This window comes from Salvelinus alpinus, chromosome 23 (assembly GCF_045679555.1).
Source record: "Salvelinus alpinus chromosome 23, SLU_Salpinus.1, whole genome shotgun sequence".
NCBI classification, from domain to species: domain Eukaryota; kingdom Metazoa; phylum Chordata; class Actinopteri; order Salmoniformes; family Salmonidae; genus Salvelinus; species Salvelinus alpinus.
The window spans coordinates 34,809,665-34,824,342 of NC_092108.1; the positions used below are offsets into that span (position 1 = coordinate 34,809,665).

General features: G+C 42.4%; 1 protein-coding gene and 1 long non-coding RNA gene across 3 annotated transcripts in view; both read left to right on the top strand.

Annotated features, from left to right (window-relative positions):
- Positions 1-154: 154 nt before the first annotated feature.
- Positions 155-3,009, top strand: LOC139550858 (uncharacterized). Its single transcript, XR_011670145.1, has 2 exons — positions 155-2,257; positions 2,541-3,009. It is a non-coding gene; the product is annotated as an uncharacterized lncRNA (long non-coding RNA).
- Positions 3,010-4,659: 1,650 nt separating this feature from the next.
- The window catches only part of LOC139551297 (lysine-specific demethylase 4A-like), a 42,491-nt gene continuing 32,472 nt past the window's right edge, over positions 4,660-14,678 (top strand). The window contains exons 1-8 of one of the 2 annotated variants that reach the window (XM_071362794.1): positions 4,660-5,041; positions 10,144-10,300; positions 10,405-10,580; positions 10,845-10,959; positions 11,262-11,455; positions 11,677-11,726; positions 11,859-11,962; positions 12,062-12,199. In XM_071362794.1, coding sequence (XP_071218895.1) covers positions 10,160-10,300; positions 10,405-10,580; positions 10,845-10,959; positions 11,262-11,455; positions 11,677-11,726; positions 11,859-11,962; positions 12,062-12,199 — 918 coding nt within the window. In that variant the 5' untranslated portion in view covers positions 4,660-5,041; positions 10,144-10,159. The remainder of the gene's footprint in view (positions 5,042-10,143; positions 10,301-10,404; positions 10,581-10,844; positions 10,960-11,261; positions 11,456-11,676; positions 11,727-11,858; positions 11,963-12,061; positions 12,200-14,678) is intronic. The other variant, XM_071362793.1, reaches the window with a different exon arrangement.

A 14,678-nucleotide genomic window follows, 5' to 3' on the forward strand; every position in this document is an offset into this window, starting at 1 on the left:
GTTCTTCTGTGAATGACTGTATGAACGAATGAATGAGGGCAATTTTGTTGTGAGAGACAAAAGTAACCATGACTTTTTGAGTGTACATTTCTGGCTCTGAGGCCTGGGGAGCCACCTCTGTTTAGGCTACTGTAGCCTCTGCCGAGTCCCCAACAACCGGATGATCCCGTTTTGGAAAGAGAGCCTGTGACGCAACTTCCGCTTTTGGACGTTAACCACTGATGATCCATTGTATTGACCAGATACCCCAAGGGGCCAGGTTTCCAGTCGGGAAGCACGCCATCCCAGGTACACCATTGAGCTATAATAAGAACTAGAGATAGCCTTCAAGATGGCCCGACCGTTGTTTTTAACGTAATCTACTCACGGTCGCCTACGTCGATTCTTGCGGGCTGACATCTTGCTAGTTCCGGTATCAGGATCCCATTACTACATGCCCGCTAGCACTGGAGCCCAGCTGAGCCCAACCTTTGAGCCCAAGCCCAGCATGTGCAGGAGCGGAGACATGCATTCCAGCGCAAGCTAGAGCGGGGTCGTGGATCTTGATTAATGGGGGAGGGGAAATCTGTAGGTGCTAAGCACCACCACGCAACCGTGACACAACCACTGAAAAAAGTAGATTTTTTTTTTGTCTGCAAGTAAATTATTCAGGACTAAGAGGAATGTACTCTATGTTTCTCTTTCCAAACAGACTAACTGTCTATGTATCTGGGAACAATGGAGGTGTTTGGGGTGAAGAGGACGGTGGACTCAGTGGAGGACATCCCAGCCACTTGGCAGTGAGGTTGTCGATTAATATCGTCTGGGCGCCCGTGAAGGTGTTTTGCAAAGGATGAAAGTCGATTGTACTCAATTTGGAACTGGGCTGCCTCCCGAGCATCAGCCAGTTGCCCCGCTCTGGCCGACATCGAAGTCAGCTCAAAACAAAAGTGACGTAGGTTAAGCACATGGAGTAATGAGTAGGATTCTGTGCTTTCACATGCAAAAGTGATTGCTTTTGATAAAAACCCTTTATCTGCCTTCCCAAAGAAAAACGAGTTTGAAAATTCAAAGACATATTTTATGGAAAAGCTATGTATGTTTCTGAACGATGCACCATGCTGCCTTGTTGACAAATCAAATCAAATTGTATTGGTCACATACACATGGTTAGCAGATGTTATTATGAGTGTAGCGAAATGCTTGTGCTTCTAGTTCCGACATTGCAGCAATATCAACAAGTAATCTAACAATTCCACAAAAACTACTAAAAGGATGGAATAAGAATATGTACATATAAATATATGGATGAGCAATGACTGAGCGGCACAGGCAAGATGCAATAGATGGTATAAAATACAGTATATACATATGGGATGAGTAATGCAAGATATGTAAACATCATTATTAAAGTGACATTAAGAAAGTGACTAGTGATCCATTTGTTGGAGTGGCCAATGATTTCAAATCTGTATGTAGGCAGTAGCCTCTCTGTGTTAGTGATGGCTGTTTAACAGTCTGATGGCCTTGAGATTGAAAAATAGCTTCTGTCTCTCGGTCCCAGCTTTGATGCACCTCGCCTTCTGGGTGGTAGCAGGTTGAACAGGCAGTGGCTCGGGTGGTTGTTGTCCTTGATGATCTTTTTGGCGTTCCTGTGACATTGGATGCTGTAAGTGTCCTGGAGGTCAGGTAGTTTTCCTCCGGTGATGCGTTGTGCAGACCGCACCACCCTCTGTAGAACCCTGCGGTTGTGGGTGGTGCAGTTGCCGTACCAGGCGGTGATACAGCCCGACAGGATGCTCTCTGTCTGTAAAAGTTTGTGAGGGTTTTAGGTGACAAGCCAAATTTCTTCAGCCTCCTGAGGTTGAAGAGGCTCTGTTGCGCCTTCTTCATTCCATTTCAATTTGTCCGTGATGTGTACGTCGAGGAACTTTCCACCTTCTCCACTGCTGTCCCATCGATGTGGATGGGGGGTGCTCCCTCTGCTGTTTCCTGAAGTCCACAATCATCTCCTTTGATTTGTTGACATTGAGTGAGAGGTTGTTTTCCTGACACCACACTCCGAGTGCCCTCACCTCCTCCCTATAGGCCGTCTCATCGTTGTTGGTGATCAAGCCTACTACTGTTGACCAAGCGGCGCAGATTACTGTTCGACTTGAGAAGGGCGCTCCTCCCTCACCACTTTTTCTTGTTCATGTCACGGGCTGTAGCCGGGTGCACCATGGCTCAGGTTAATAGACCTCCCTCAGTGTTGGCACTGCTATTTCCTACCTGACTGGTAAGAGGACATCACACACACACACTATTAAGAGTGTTCCCCTATTTACATGTTTGGGTGTACTTGTGTCTGAGCTGAGGGATGATAAGCCAGTGTTTGAGAAGAGGCGTCTGGTGTGTTTAGGAGGACATGTGGATGCACTTTCCTGGATTATTATTACCCTATACCCTACCATTACTCCACTACTCTCACCCTGGCCTAGCCCCTTACTCTCAAACCACTAACCCCTAAGTTTCCAACATGACCTGACTTGTGAGTATGTGTGTTATACATGGTGTTACAGGAGGAGTTGAAGGCGGAACACGCCTCATACTTACGGCAGCAGCCGGATCTCCGCCGCCACGATGGCCGACTTCTTGCAGAATACTTCCCGTTACTACGAAAAACCGAGCGACGTCATCATGTTCGCCCTCAAGGACTTCTCTCCCCTCGCATCCCCCCGATCCCTGGGGGGCACATTCAACACCGCACCTTGAGGACACACACTGGGGCTGCGTCTCAATAGTCTAGTAGCTTCCTCTCACAGGCACTTTAGTGAGGACAATACTCTTCTGGGTAGCAGTTGCCACTAGTATGTACAGTGGCCCTCAATATCTAGAGTATTGATGAAATATGAATGCTTTTATGGTGTTTTGTTTTTTACTGTGTACTGTTCTTATTTGCATGAGCTTTATTGAAACAAAGTCCAATCAACTCTGTTGATATAGCAATTGATATAGCAATAGCAATAAAATGTATTATTTAATGTCTTATCCTTTAGTGAGAATTACATTTACATTTTCTACATGCTTTAGTTTCAGGTTAAGGGAATGTGTTATGATCTAAAAAACGAACTTGAGCCACCGGGAAGGGGAACCAAGTCAGAATGTACTGTACCCTACACCAAAGTCTGATGAACTGTTGTCTTTCTGATTTGGTGAGATCAGTCGTCAACAGCAACAAAAAAGAAACAAAATCAAAAACACCTTTGTGATTTTCTGAACTAAGAGGACTACAATTCCCAGAGTACACCTGAAGCTACGGCTGTGTCAAGTCGTGGTTGTGTGATTGCGTTGTGTTAAACAGAAAATATCATACAACTATCTCCTGAAGTGCACATATGTGACCGACTGGTTCAATTTGGTCTTATGTAGCAAAATTTGATAATAGAGACTCGGCTCTAGAAAATGGTATATCATACAGTACAGTTGAGGAACGATGGGAAAGTAATTCTTATTTGAAAGTTGATAAACTTGTAACTCCACTTTTGAGAAAATAATGACCATATCATAAAGCTGACAAAGTCAGTCTTTTGTTTAGACATGTAGCTAGCTAAACAATGAACCATAATCCCAACTCATAATGTTACTACCCTGCATGAATCTACAGATAGCTAAAGCTGACCAACTAGGTTCAATGTTAGCTAGCTAGCTAGCAATGTAAATGGTTCTGAGATACAAATAATGTTACTACACAGATCATACAAGTAACGTTAGCTAGCGATCCAGCCAGCTAACGTTAGCTAGCTAGCTAACAGTACGCAACTTGCAATGAAAACATCTTTCTGACAAAATTAGAAACGTATAATATCTGAAAATGTAGCTAGCTACCCATATACATGGATGAACGCTTCTCCCTCTCTGTCACGGATGCCATGTTTGCCCTTATTTTGAAGATGTAATCCGGAGACAAGCTAGAAACGAACCAAAACATTGTTTCGAAAGTTGCTTTTAGTAGTTTTTTAAACGGATTAGTTTATTGTTGTTAAATTACACAACTTATGCTACCTTGAACCACCAGGCTGCTGATGTCATGCAGCCTATCATTTTTGAGTTTATACTTTTTCATAACGGCAACAACAAGTTTGATGTCGAACGACAATAGAATGTTCATGATGTCACTGCGACAGCTATATACAAACACGTCGATAGACGTAGTATAAACCAGCCTTTAGTCTTGAAATCTTTGGTTGTTTAGTATACTGCCATACTCACGGTTTAGCACTTGGCCTCACATGTGAATCCTTAAAGAGATGTCTGGGGCTAAGGTTTTAGATTGTGTGAACCATGCTGGATGGTTGTGTAGACAAAGAAGAGCTCTACAGTAGATGCACCAAAACATTCAAGGGCCATTTTCTCAAAAGTGTTGTTACAAGTTTATCAAATGTAAAAAACGAAATTTAAAATGTTGCAAATGTTACATAAGACCAAAAAGAGCCGGTCGGTCACATATGTGCACTTCAGGAGACAGTTGTATATTTTCTGTTACACACAACACAATCACACAACCACGACTTGACACAGCCGTAGCTTGGTAACATCAGTTGTACTTTGGGAACTGTAGTCCTTTTAGTTCAGAAAATCACAAAGGTGTCAGCATGGCCACTGCCCTTTAAATACGTAACTCGCTGCTTCAAACCACACCCACCCACCAAACCGGAGCAAACGTTCCATCAGCAAAGTGTTCCTTCATCAAGAGACGAGCCTTTTCACATCAGATGCCACCATGCATCAACCAACGATAATGTCGTTTTTAAACCCAGTCTCTTTCTATATTTGTTTAGTGATAATCTAATTTATTTGTAAAAAAATATTGGCTGATATTGCATGTCGACAAAATCGTTCACTGATTGGCTCGCTAGCTACGTCTGAATTTATGCGTATGATGGTAAACATCTGAGCTTGCGCTTGCGTACTGGTAGTAATGGAGGACAGGTCCTTCTCTTCGGGGTAAAATCGGAATTACTTTTGATATCAAGACAACAACTGCCCAATAATTATCGGTTGAAGCTGTTTAACATTGTTGGTAAGTTATAATATTTTAAAGTTGTAACTTAACGCCATATGTGGATTTGTTCATCATGAACACGTCCTTGAAATTGCAATGGCTAGCTAGCTAGCAGACGTTAGCAATAAGATGGCTTGCTAGTTAGCTAACTTAGCTATTTTCTATGTATTGTAAGCGAGATATTTAGTTATCATAAAATCTGATTTCTTATTGACGTGTTATTATTTATATTGTTTATGACACGCCTAACATTAGGCTAGAACATTTGCTATAAGCTGTTAGCCGTTAACTAGAGCTGTTAACTAGATACACTTCAGGGTAGGCCGAACTTAACTTTAAGAGACGCTGCTCTCGACCAATCAGGTTGCTGCTTTTCTTTTGGTCCGTTAGGTACATAGAATTATAATACTAGAATGGCCATGAACCTTCTTATGATAGGATAAATGTCAGCCATTTTGGTCAGGGAGTTGGTCAACTATGGTTGGCCAGTGCTGTGTATTGTGTAAAATAATGATTTTTAACGGCCCACCTCAGAGGAAGTTGCCACATTTGTTTTGAGTAATTTCAGTCCTAGAGCGTGATTTCTCGTTTAGGATTAATATATTGCTGATGCTATGTATTGGCTAATGAGAGACTTTGAAGCCACCGGTCGGCCACATTGGCAGTCCTCAGAAAAGTAGTCCTCCATAGGAATAAATAGAATTCTACAGTATTTAAATGCTTCTTGGATAACATCACATGTATTTTTGTTGTTGTGGTGGAGACAGTAACTATTGCACTTTCTAAAGTATACTTTACGAAATGTTTTTATATATTTTTATTTAATTTTCATGTTTAGCTCTATAATAGAATAAATATGCCCCAAAAAAAGTATACATTTATAAATATATTTCAATAGCTTCAATAGAGGGAGGCACGGTGGCTTCAAAACAACGCCCCCTGGCAGTCATCTAGTGTATATAAATAATTGATTCCACTTCGAAGACTGACACATATGCTAATACATATTAAGGAATTTTGGGTGGGAATGTTGTGGTGCTTTTCACTTGTAGCAGAGACATGTCAACACATAGGGCACTGAATGACAGCTGTCAATGTAACTAGCTAGCATGCTAAGCTAACCATTTTTTTATCAATTTATTTAACTAGGCGAGTCAGTTAATTAAGAACACATTCTTATTTACAATGACGGCCCACCGGGGGACAGTGGGTTAACTGCCTTGTTCACGAGCAGAACGACAGATTTTTACCTTGTCAGCTCGGGGATTCGATCCAGCAACCTTTCAGTTACTGGCCCAACACTCTAACCACTAGGCTACCTGCCGCCCCAAAAGTTAAGTGAGCACCATTTCAGTTAAGACAGGCATACTGTTAAGGCGTCCGCATGTTTCTCACCGAAACAGTTCGGAAGAGTTGGAGCATATATTATGACGACGTTTTCGTTCATTTTGGTCTTCGGTAAGGGTTATTTCAGCTTTTCTGGCACATTTTTTTTTTCTTGAGGCAAGCTGAAGTCGGTAGCCGAAGTCTACGCCCCTTCGTCAGTGATTGGTCAACAGTAGGGATTATTCAATAAAGTCTTTGTTGTCAGTCAGTGAGAGTCGACTCGTTTCCTTGCACATTTTTTTCAGTGAGAAATACTTCACCAAACATCTTAGTTGATGTAAAATTGCGCGACTAAGCAAAAACGTCAGACTCTCCTCAGCAAAAACTGCAAAATTGATGACAGATTTCTTGAATTATATTAGATTCATTCGGATTATTTTGAGTAAGTGTCTACTGTCTCAAAATGGACAAACTGTAATATACTTTTTTTCTAGTTTTTCAAGCAAAGGTCTTTTAAGGCAGTATGCGAGCACACTCGTTCGGTTTGCCAAGCCGAACTCGGCTAGGCGCCAGCCATACTGAAGCATGCTGACACCTTAAGTCAAGTAAAAATAATAATTTCAGAAAAAGACTACCAGCCTACGTGTCAAAAGATGAGTCTCAGCTAAACCATGCCTATATGTGCTGTTGACATGTTAAGATTTGACATGTCTGACTCTTGCCCTTTTGATAATTCTAGTGAAGCTGTGTCGGATTCCACACGTTATTAATAGCTATGTTCTCTCATTTCAGTGAGGTAGCTACAGTGCATTCAGAAAGTATTCAGACCCTTGACCTTTTCCACATTTTGTTACGTTACAGCCTTATTCTAAAATTGATTAAATAGTTTTTTTCCCTCATCAATCTACACACAATATCCCATAGTGACAAAGCAAAAACAGGTTTTTAGAAATTGTTAGCAAATTTATAAACTGATATCACATTTTACATAAGTATTCAGACCTTTTACTCAGTACTTTGTTGAAGCACCTTTGGCAGCGATTACAGCCTTGAGTCTTCTCGGGTATGACGCTACAAGCTTGGCACACCTGTATTTGGGGAGTTTCTCCCATTCCTCTCTGCAGATCATCTCAAGCTCTGTCAGGTTGGATGGGGAGTGTTGCAGCACAGCTATTTTCAGGTCTCTCCAGCGATGTTAGATCGGGTTCAAGTCTGGGTTCTGGCTGGGCCACTCCTGCATTGTCTTGGCTGTGTGCTTAGGGTCGTTGTCTTGTTGGAAGGTGAACCTTCACCCCAGTCTGAGGTCCTGAGCACTCTGGAGCAGGTTTTAATCAAGGATCCCTCTGTACCTTGCTCCGTTCATCTTTGCCTTGATTCTGACTAGTCTCCCAGTCCCTTCCGCTGAATAACATCCCCACAGCATGATGCTGCCACCACCATGCTTCACCGTAGTGATGGTGCCAGGTTTCCTCCAGACGTGATGCTTGGCATTCAGGCCAAAGAGTTCAATGTTGGTTTCACCAGACCAGAGAATCTTGTTTTGCATGGTCTGAGAGTCTTTAGGTGCCTTTTGGCAAACTTCAAGGGGGCTGTCGTGCCTTTTACTGAGGAGTGGCTTCTGCCTGGCCACTCTACCATAAAGGCCTGATTGGTGGAGTGCTGCACAGATGGTTGTCCTTCTGGAAGGTTATCCCATCTCCACAGAGGAACTCTACAGCTCTGTTAGAGTGACCATCATCGTGTTCTTGGTCGCCTCCCTGACCAAGGCCCTTCTCCCCCGATTGCTCAGTTTGGCCGGGCGGGCAGCTCTTGGAAAAGTCTTGGTGGTTCCAAATTTTTTCCATTTAACAATGATGGAGGCCACTGTGTTCTTGAGGACCTTCAATGCTGCAGAAATGTTTTGGTACCCATCACCAGATCTGTGCCTCGACACAATCCTTTCTCTGAGCTCTATGTACAATTCTTTCAACCCCATCGCTTGGTTTTTGCTCTGACATGCACTGTCAACTGTGGGACCTTTATATAGACAGGTGTGTGTGCCTTTCCAAATCATGTCCAATCAATTGAATTTACCACAGGTGGACTCCAATCAAGTTGTAGAAATATCTCAAGGATGATCAATGGAAATAGAATGTACCTGAGTTGAATATTTATGTAAATAAGGTATTTCTGTTTTTTGTTTAATACATTTGAAAAAAATTCTAGCAACTTATTTTCGCTTTGTCATTATGGGGTATTGTGTAGATTGCTGATGGAAAAAATCTATATATTTTAGAATAAGGCTGTAACGTAACAATGTGGAAAAAGTCAATGGGTCTGAATACTTTCCAAAGGCACTATATATATCAATGCTTTATTCTATGGCTGCGAATCTGCCATATAAATATTATAGGCTATCCATATTACCGGCAAGTTTGTTTTGCATGGCCTGGTGCCCCGGGTGGGTGAAGATTTCTTTGGGGGAGTGTGGTTCTAACATTTTTAAAATAATAGTCGTATTTATACAGATAAACTGTAACTTGACATTATGTTAATTTCCAGGGGGAAATAAGTGGGGGCGAAAAGCACAAGTTTACACCCCCTATTTTAATTTGTTCCATGGCTCAGGCAGCCAAGTTAAGTAGACCAGACCCAGTTGCTATTGCATTGGTGTCTATGGGAGACCCACCCCGTTAATTAGACTGGAACTGACAATGTTTTTTAATCGTAAAAGGCCTGAGTGAACTATTTTCATATATCCACCATCTGTAGCTAAAGATGATCTATTATATTGCTCAGTCGTGACTTGTGATCTTTCCAGGTGTTTCTGATGAATAAATAATGCCATGCAAGCCCAAAAATATCATACTTAAGACTAAAAGGATGACTTATTGACTTACATTGTTGTGCGACATCGTGGGTAAGCTCTGGCCATCGTCTTGCACCTCTCAAAAGTGGATTTCCACTGGTGTGGGCGTTTTTAAGATTTACATTTTTGTTAGCTAGCTTGCCAACCAGTTTTACAGGAATGATTCCATACATTTTTCAAATTAACTGACAATATGCCAACGTTCCATTCAAACAATGCAGTCAATCCACAGCCATACACTGGCTGAAATCAGTTGATGATAGGATTTAGGACAGCAAGTACTGATATTGTATCATATAATACCACTCACAGCTTTCCAAGAAAACAAAAATGGTCTGTTTACATGTATTTTAGAGGTTATTATACTGAAAATTGGTATAAAACCCATATAAACTGTTTATAATTATATTACAATATTTTAGGTTGACAATAATTCTATTACACCATTTCTGATATCACATGCCTTTTTATTTTCCTGCGTAAGTAAAATCGGTATTATGCCTCTACTGCCATTCATTCCAATTAGACTGGTTTGGATTTCTCCCTGACCAATATGGCTGCCATTTTGACCTCATTCTGGGACTTTGAGGGATTATGACATATCCCTCATAATATTATAATAGGATCTCAATGGGAACATGCATGAGACAAAGGACTAAATCAACTTCGACTGACTTGTTGTTTACATAGCTATTTACAACTGACCAACACATTGTAAACACAGCAGCCTAACAAAGGGCTGTGACTTGGTCATGAACCAGAGTTTTGGCAATATTATGCATCACACAGATGTTTTCCCACCATCTGGCCACCCAGTCACCACAGATTTTTTTTCTTCTTCCCCAACGGACATCCTTAGCATTATCAATAGCGTGCATGCTCCCGGACTACTGTTGTTTAACTGTCGCTATTGTGATCTTGAAACTTGTTTAATTCTGATCTGCAGGTCCGTTCTATTTAGGATGGCGTCTGATTCGGGGCCTCAGGCTCCCGGCTCCAAAGGGATCATGACCTTTCACCCCACCGCTGAGGAGTTCCAGAACTTCAGCCGCTACATTGCCTACATGGAGTCCCAGGGAGCACACAAAGCCGGCCTGGCTAAAGTAAGCAACGACACAACCCCTTCTGCATTGTGACGATTATTTTGCATTACCTTTACCTGCTTTCAGAACTGTAACTTTGTGGTGCAAAATGCTTGTTTTTACAGATCGTGCCACCGAAGGATTGGAAACCCAGGAAGTCCTATGATGATATAGATGACCTGGTGATCCCAGCTCCCATCCAGCAGGTAGTGACGGGCCAGTCAGGTCTGTTCACCCAGTACAACATCCAGAAGAAGCCCATGACCGTCCGAGAGTTCCGCAAGACGGCCAACAGCGACAAGTGAGTCTGACTGCACCAACACTGTAGCATCTGTAACGTATATTTTTAAAACATACTGAGCCTAGTGTATGAATAAGCTATACTGTATGTTCGGTCTGTGGTTAGGAAAGCCACTCTGAGGACATGCTATATGATTAAGGAAATGATACAGCTACAACATGTAATATGGTAGAAAGTATGACAGGCTGTGGCTTTACAGACACTCATTTAAAAATGTCTACTCAGCTGTGCCGATTGTCCCTATTTATTTTTTCCCCAACATAGGTTCTGCAGTCCTCGCTATACCGACTTTGAAGAGCTGGAGAGGAAGTACTGGAGGAACGTAACCTTTAACCCGCCCATCTACGGGGCTGATGTAAACGGAACGCTCTATGACCCAGTGAGTAATAACGAATCCCCTCTGGGTTGTTTTTAATGTTCTATGGTGTTTACAATGTTAACATGTTGTTATCGTTCCTGGTTATAAGGATGTTGGCTGATGAGTGAGATGTTGTGTGGACGGATGGCTGTGTAGACGGACGGTTGTGTAGATTACTTGTAAGTGTTTCTCTCAGAATCGTGTGTTGCACCCGCAATTTGCATTCACTACAAATACACAAGGTTGCAATGGTTTTGTTTCACTGCAGCGATGACGATGAATCTCCAGCGACAATAGTTACATTATTCTGTCGTTTTCTCCAGGATGTGACCGATTGGAACATCGGCAAACTGAACACCATCCTGGACACGGTGGAGCACGAGAGTGGCATCACCATCGAGGGGGTGAACACGCCCTACCTGTACTTTGGCATGTGGAAGACCACCTTCGCCTGGCACACCGAAGACATGGATCTCTACAGTATCAACTACCTCCACTTTGGAGCGCACAAGTCCTGGTAACTAACTACACTATTACTCACATAATACATTTACCTGTTAGTTTTGTGTGTGTGTAAGAGCCACATTATTAAGCATCAACATACTGACGATGGTCATGTAGGTGTGGTTTGGGGACTCTTTGTCGTTATCGGAGCAACACTCAACGAGTAAAAATAAACGGCAGCTGTTGTGATGTCCGTGTGATAACTGATTTGTTGACGTTATGACGCCCTCACAGGTACTGCGTTCCTCCAGAGCATGGGAAAAGAATGGAGCGCTTGGCTCAAGGTGAGAGGGATGATAATGTGTGACGTTTTGATGCTGTTTTTTCTTTTCTTTTTTCTTCTCCTTCATATTAGAAAACAACTGATTTTTAACAAGCTTTAATCCAACACACTGTTTTCTGTTGTTCCCTTGCAGGGTTTTTCCCTGGAAGCCACCAAAATTGCGAAGCCTTCCTGAGGCACAAGATGACCCTCATCTCTCCCTCCATATTGAGGAAATATGGCATTCCATTTGAGAAGGTAATACTAGCCTAATGTATGATGTCAAACTCTTATGCTGAAATATAAAGCTTTATACAGAGTCTAGTATTTCATTGCTATTTCCTATTTGTTTTCCAGATCACTCAGGAGCCGGGTGAATTCATGGTGACGTTTCCCTATAGCTACCACGCCGGCTTTAACCACGGCTATAACTGTGCAGAGTCCACTAACTTTGCCACTGAAAGATGGATTGAGTATGGAAAGCAAGCCATACTGGTAAAGAAGAGGTTCATTTTCTTTCAGTGTTCCTCCTTTAAAGGTGCTATACATAGGATTTGTATTTTTTGGGGCATTTCAGAAATTTCTCATATCTGCAGTAATAGTGGAATGATAGTGTTTCACCGTATTACTTACCTGCCAGTGTGTGATTGGCTGTGATATTCACCTATTGATTTCTCCCGCCGGGCCGGCTTATTTTATCAAAATGGGGTGGTTGTGTTATCTAGTGGAAACCGGGGCAAGCGGCCAATGTAGAAATCCCTCTGTCATTTCCTGGTTGCTAAAATTCTACACTGTTTGCTCAATTTCAATGGATGTGAGAAAACAATCCCTGAATACTGTAGGGAATCATTGTTAAATATCTTATCAATAACAAACAAATATACACTGAACAAAAATATTAACTCCACATGCAACAATTTCAAAGTCACAGTTCAAGGAAATCAGTCAGTAGAATCAATGAATTAGGCCCTAATCTATGAATTTCATGTGACTGGGAATACAGATAAACATCTGTTGGTCACAGATACGATACAGTGGGGAGAACAAGTATTTAATACACTGCCGATTTTGCTGGTTTTCCTACTTACAAAGCATGTAGAGGTCTGTAATTTTTTATCATAGGTACACTTCAACTGTGAGAGACGGAATCTCTCACAGTTGAAGTGTCCAGAAAATCACATTGTATGATTTTTAAGTAATTAATTTGCATTTTATTGCATGACATAAGTATTTGATACATCAGAAAAGCAGAACTTAATATTTGGTACAGAAACCTTTGTTTGCAATTACAGAGATCATACGTTTCCTGTAGTTCTTGACCAGGTTTGCTGGGCAATACGGACTTTCAGCTCCCTCCAAAGATTTTCTATTGGGTTCAGGTCTGGAGACTGGCTAGGCCACTCCAGGACCTTGAGATGCTTCTTACGGAGCCACTCATTAGTTGCCCTGGCTGTGTGTTTCGGGTCGTTGTCATGCTGGAAGACCCAGCCACGACCCATCTTCAATGCTCTTACTGAGGGAAGGAGGTTGTTGGCCAAGATCTCGCGATACATGGCCCTATCCATCCTCCCCTCAATACGGTGCAGTCGTCCTGTCCCTTTTGCAGAAAAGCATCCCCAAAGAATGATGTTTCCACCTCCATGCTTCACGGTTGGGATGGTGTTCTTGGGGTTGTACTCATCCTTCTTCTTCCTCCAAACACGGCGAGTGGAGTTTAGATCAAAAAGCTCTATTTTTGTCTCATCAGACCACATGACCTTCTCCCATTCCTCCTCTGGATCATCCAGATGGTCATTGGCAAACTTCAGACGGGCCTGGACATGCGCTGGCTTGAGCAGGGGGACCTTGCGTGCGCTGTAGGATTTTAATCCATGACGGCGTAGTGTGTTACTAATGGTTTTCTTTGAGACTGTGGTCCCAGCTCTCTTCAGGTCATTGACCAGGTCCTGCCGTGTAGTTCTGGGCTGATCCCTCACCTTCCTCATGATCATTGATGCCCCACGAGGTGAGATCTTGCATGGAGCCCCAGACCGAGGGTGATTGACCGTCTTGAACTAATTCCATTTTCTAATAATTGCGCCAACAGTTGTTGCCTTCTCACCAAGCTGCTTGCCTATTGTCCTGTAGCCCATCCCAGCCTTGTGCAGGTCTACAATTTTCACCCTGATGTCCTTACACAGCTCTCTGGTCTTGGCCATTGTGGAGAGGTTGGAGTCTATTTGATTGAGTGTGTGTACAGGTGTCTTTTATACAGGTAACGAGTTCAAACAGGTGCAGTTAATACAGGTAATGAGTGGAGAACAGGAGGGCTTCTTAAAGAAAAACTAACAGGTCTGTGAGAGCCGGAATTCTTACTGGTTGGTAGGTGATCAAATAATTATGTCATGCAATAAAATGCAAATTAATTACTTAAAAATCATACAATGTGATTTTCTGGATTTTTGTTTTAGATTCCGTCTCTCACAGTTGAAGTGTACCTATGATAAGAATTACAGACCTCTACATGCTTTGTAAGTAGGAAAACCAGCAAAATCGGCAGTGTATCAAATACTTGTTCTCCCCACTGTACCTTTAAAAAAACAATTAACAAAAAAAGTAGGGGCTTTGATCAAAAAACCAGTCAGTATCTGGTGTGACCACCATTTGCATCATGCAGCAAGTCACATCTCATTTGTGTAGAGTTGATTGTGGCCTCTGGAATGTTGTCCCACTTGTCCCAATGGCTGTGCGATGTTGTTGGATATTGGTGGGAACTGGAACACTTTGTCATACACTTCGATCCAGAGAATCCCAAACATGCTCAATGGGTGACATGTCTGGTGAGTATGCAGGCAATGGAAGAACTGGGACATTTTCAGCTTCCAGGAATTGTGTACAGGTCCTTGCGACATGGGGCCGTGCATTAACATGCTGAAACATGAGGTGGTGGGGGAGGATGAATGGCACAACAGTGGGCCTCAGTATCCCGTCACGA